Below are 5003 nucleotides of genomic sequence, written 5' to 3'. Positions count from 1 at the left end.
CCCCGTGCTCCTGTCCCAGCTGCCACCTCAGTGTGGCTACTCTGTTCAGACCACGTGGAGAGACCTCCGTCTGATGGCTCAGTACGATGCCTGTCATATCATACAGGAGGTATGAGATCATAATGCATTCAGAGGATTAGATATCAGTGATAAGACCAGAGTGTTTCTGCAGACTTCAAACAAGCTCAGGGTGTGGAAAATCTGATAAAAGCCGGTTAGTTTATTTTTCGTTTTCTAAATTACTGTACAACTTTGATTAATAGTCCGGGCTGTTATTTACTTAAATCATTAAACTCAAGAGGCTCATTTTGGGACAGGCTTTTTAATCCCTTTAACATAAAACTTGCTCAGTAAAAACGGAAATGAAATCAAGTTATTTATTTAACCCTTTGACACCTCCGCAAACAGGCTTTATTTTATTTAAAAACATGGGTAGAAGGTAATGAGCATCGAAAGAAGAAATGATCCAGAGGTTAGCGAGAAATCTGTAAAAAGTACAAGAAAATTACATGAAAATGAGAAAGTTAAACAAATAAAAAACATATCATGAAACGACCTGGAAAAAAAGCTTAATAGTTTACTATAAATTTTTTAAAAAAATATCTTAGATTTACTGATCTCTTTTTGCGTCTTTCTTGTTTACTGTGCAGATAATACCGCCTTCTTTGGTGCTCATTGTTTCAGTAAAATTAACTTTATGATTGATTGATTGAGCTTAACGTCATTTTCGGCTTGCTCACCCTCACACCGGGGTCATGACAGCAAGCATGAAACAGGAGCACCGTTTAGGCATTTTTGGAAACAAACCAGATGCTCCAGCTGATGTGGAACCTCACGTTTGAAGTCATGTTGTCAAAAATATCAATGTGTTGATTATGTATCTTTAAAACAATTTTAGGTTTTCTTACGGTTGAGCACCACATCACACGTTTCATTGCTCTGATTGTTTGTCTATTTAATTGCATCTAGAGGCATTTCGGTGGTTAATGTTTTTGGAAATCAAACATTAACTGAGAAGTTCCAGAGTAAAATGACTCATGCATTTCAGCTGCAATGATTCGGTACATTCTTGTTTTTTTTAATTATATACATGTGTTTTCTGATGGGTGTGAAATGTTTTAGATAACAGTAGTGGAATATATGAAAAACGCTGTTGAAAACATGTTCAGGATGGCAGCTTTGTGTTGCCTCTGCTGTGGAGAGGGACTCCAGTGAGGATGTCCTGCCCAGCCTCTGAGCTCCAGCCTCGGCCTCCCTCCGTCTGCTGCTCCCCGTACGGCATGACTGTCAGAGTGCAGGGACTCCAAACCACAGAGGAGCTGAGGGTGAATGGTAAACAGAAAAAACCAAATCTACATTTTGTTCGCACTCGCTATTTTATTTTTCCTCTGTGGTTTTCTAATTAAAAAAAATATATATGTGACAGTATTTTTTGTCCTTTTTCTCTGCAGTCAGAGGAGAGTGGACCCCTCTGGTGGTGTTGGCCGAGCAGTGTGGCTACACTTTGGACAGACGCGATGCAGAGATCGTCATCACCGCTCCATTCGTGACGTGTGGCATCACAGTAAAGGTGAATTTCCAGAAAATGTTTTGTTTTATGTCCCCACAGCACATTTATCCAAACATGTAGCAGGTTTTTTTTTTGTTTTTTAAATCCCTAAGACAGTAAAATGAATAACTTGTGAATGAGACACTGAAAAAGAGAGAAAATTATCACATATATAGGGAAAATATCAAGAAAATTATATATATTTTTTTTAATAATTGTATATTTAAAATTAGGTTACAGAAAATGTTTATTATTAGTAATAGAAGTAATAATAATGTAATCATTATTATTTTATTACTTTTTTCAGTTCATTTCCTATTTTTGTTGTTTTACTTTTCTGTCTTGTGCTAATTTCAGGTAATTTTCTTGTCGAGTTTTATTAATTTCTTGCTAAGTTTTGGGTCATTTTTTGTTGAGATATTCAATGCCTTTTTTTCTGTGACTTTGCTCATGTTTCAAAGAATTAATACAGTTTTCTAAACAGCCTAATTTGACAAATTTATTCCCCAATAAATTGTCAGAACTCGGACCCTCCTCGACTCAGCTGCTAAATACGGATATTGTTTACGTCCCTGCAGAATATTTGCAACTAAATATATCTAACAGTGGGTGGAAAAACTGAATTCACACATTTGTTATCCTAAACTTCATGTTTGTGGTCTTTTTTTGTGCGGTCTCACACATAAAAACTTTGATCTTTTTTCAGGATGGAAAGCACACGCTGCCTCTTCAGATAGGAGAGAGGACGTTCACACTGTCCTGTCCCGTGTCTCCTCCCGAAGAGCTCCCACTGACCCATCAGCCTCCGATCCCTCATCACGAAACCAGAGGACCAGCCGAGCACATGCCAGAACCCCTGGAGCCTTTTCCCTGGGCTCCACCTTTCTACCTGGCCCCGCCTTACTACCCCCACCCGACAAATCGCCACAAGTATCCAAATCTGGATGGAAACGATGCATTTAAACCCCCGACTCCCTCATCTTCCACTCCTGAGCCTACGTTTGGTCCTCTGCCTCTTCCTACCTACGAGGCTCCTTTAAGGGAGTCTTACAAACATTTCGGCGTCCACACTTCTTTGTCATCTACAGACGATAACGAGGACTCGAGTCGAGTGCATCCAGATCTGCAACAAAAGCAAGAAACTCCGGTCGTAGGTGTCTCTGAGCGGCACGGTGCTGCACATTCCTCCTCACACACAAGCTTTCCCATTCAAGTGGAAGCTCCTCTCCAGCCCCCCGGCCACGCCTTCAATCCGTACTATCACTACTACCATCACCCTAAAATCCCTCTTCATGGAGCACCTCAAGATCCAGAGCCTCCTCGAGGACTGTCTCTAACTAATCCTAGTAAATATCCAGTTTTACCTCCCGATGCGCAGCAGCAGTCTGAGGCTCTCCGCAGACTTAACTCACAGCGGCTCCTTCAGCCCGAGCCTGAGGCTTCCTCTCATCCTCACGCCGCTCCAACACGTCCTCCCAAAGCCGCTCCACCTCATCCTCAGCATCCGTATCCGTACTTCTATTACTACCCACATGTTGCGAGGGGCGATGTGAAAAGACTGGCTGCTTTTAATCACAACAAGGCTGCAAAAATGAATTTATCTGACAGTCAGAACACAAAATCGAGCACCTTTGTTCAACCGCGTCCTCGCTCAGCACGACTTTACGACAGATACAACTTAAATCGTGACATAGATCAGCCGGATGAAGCGATTAATGCTCCGAAAAATAGCCCAGAGTTGATCAAACAGCCACTTTTATCTGAAGACGGTGTAAAGGCAGAGCTGGATGACAACAATGCTCCTGTGACTCCTGCTGTCCGTCCTCCGTCCAGTCACTCTCCTCCTGATCTTCCTGCTTTCCCCTCTCCATCGCCCGACCCTGACCTGCCTCCTCACCCAAACCACCACCACCCTTATTATCACTACTATCACATCTATTATGGACCTTCTTTGGAGCTTCAAGCATCTCCCTCCCCAACAGCATCCAAACATCAAACCACTTCTCCACCCCCAAAATCAATGCACGAGATTCACAACGGCCCCGTACATCCTTTCTACTATTATTACCACCACTACTACCAGCCTCAAGCATCGGCGCACAACCACGAACCTCTGCACCCTGCAGGCACCGAAAGAGCATCAAAATCTCCCTCAGACTACGGGGGGATGGATTTACAGGTTCATGCTGCTGAGGCGGGATATCCCAGCATCCCTCAGCCACTGCATGGCCTCTTTCATAGCCTCAATTCCCATTATGTCGCTCAGCAACGTCTATATGATCCTTTACGGCGTCCTGGTGGAGAAGAAGAAGCAGGAAATGCACAAATTAAATTACTCACCACATCTCAGCCTTTCATGCCCTCAGGTAATGAAAAACAAACAAAAAGAAATCATTGGTTATCGGTATCTTATCGAAGCTGGAAATGATTGGTTTATCGGTATCGGTTGATATAATCATTATCGTGCATCACTGACTTTATCACATTACTGGTTAAGTTACTACATTACTGGGTTTTATTACATTTTCCATCAGGTTAAGTACAAGTTTATCACATTTCAGTAAAGTTTGACATTATTGTTGCTAAAGTACTCAGATTTAAATTTTGTAATGCCTGTATGAACTGTTTTATTATAGAGAAGCAGCTTTTACAGTCTTGACTCCAGATCACCACAGGGGGGCAGAACGTCGATGAGCATGTGGCTGTAATCAGACACCTGAATCTGAAATTATGAATCTCTCCTGCAGCTGAATAGAAGCGTTCAAGCATAACTGGCTCTCCTCTCTGTGTTTACTTTCTGCTCTCAGATCACCTCCAGGCCGCTCCGTACACTCCCTCTGCTGCCGCGCCCTGCAGCCTTGGCCCCGTGTCAGACTCCGACTGCAGCGTCTCTCTGGGCTGCTGCTCGTTCCCTGTGAACGGTGAGTCTCTCCCAAAAACAGATCCTGTCAACACACGCCTGACCTTTTTGTCAATGAAGAAAATCTGATGATTTATGTTTTGGCTTTCAGACTGGAAGCATACGCCCAAACCACTGAAACCAAAGACTGACAGTTTGGTTAAAATCCTAAATATTTAAGTATAGACATAAAAGGTTTTTGTTGTTGTTGTTTTTTTTTTCCTGTGGTCAAGATAAAATAATTGATTTGTAACAGATATTTTGATTCTCATTGGAGATATTCTCAGTAAAATAAATGTTCAGAAATATTTGACCAGCACAGCTCAGGAATGATTTCTGTGTGTTTATGGCGTACTCTTTATCTCAAAATGAAACTTCTCGGAGGCGTAATCATAAGAATTACAAAAGATCTTTAATCAAATATATGAGTCAGTTTGCAAAGTAGGGCAGCTTTATTTATATAACACATTTCATACGATAACACATTTCAAAGTGTTTTACAGAGCAATTAAAATAAAACAAAATAAAATAAAATAAAATATAATAAAATATAAT

The 5003-nt window shown here is 41.5% G+C and overlaps 1 protein-coding gene across 1 annotated transcript; it reads left to right on the top strand.

The window, feature by feature from the left end:
* The first annotated feature begins 18 nt into the window (after positions 1–18).
* On the top strand, positions 19–4628 carry LOC121964482 (extensin-like). Its single transcript, XM_042514686.1, has 6 exons — positions 19–109; positions 1170–1332; positions 1452–1570; positions 2256–3915; positions 4357–4470; positions 4561–4628. The coding sequence occupies exons 1-6, from the start codon at positions 74–76 to the stop codon at positions 4626–4628; spliced, it is 2160 nt and encodes a 719-aa protein (XP_042370620.1). The 5' UTR covers positions 19–73.
* Positions 4629–5003: the final 375 nt, after the last annotated feature.

The sequence above is a fragment of the Plectropomus leopardus genome, unplaced genomic scaffold (assembly GCF_008729295.1).
Source record: "Plectropomus leopardus isolate mb unplaced genomic scaffold, YSFRI_Pleo_2.0 unplaced_scaffold15748, whole genome shotgun sequence".
Lineage (NCBI taxonomy): Eukaryota > Metazoa > Chordata > Actinopteri > Perciformes > Serranidae > Plectropomus > Plectropomus leopardus.
The sequence above is the reverse complement of the archived record's forward strand: the minus strand, read 5'-3'. Positions and strand labels throughout refer to the sequence as shown.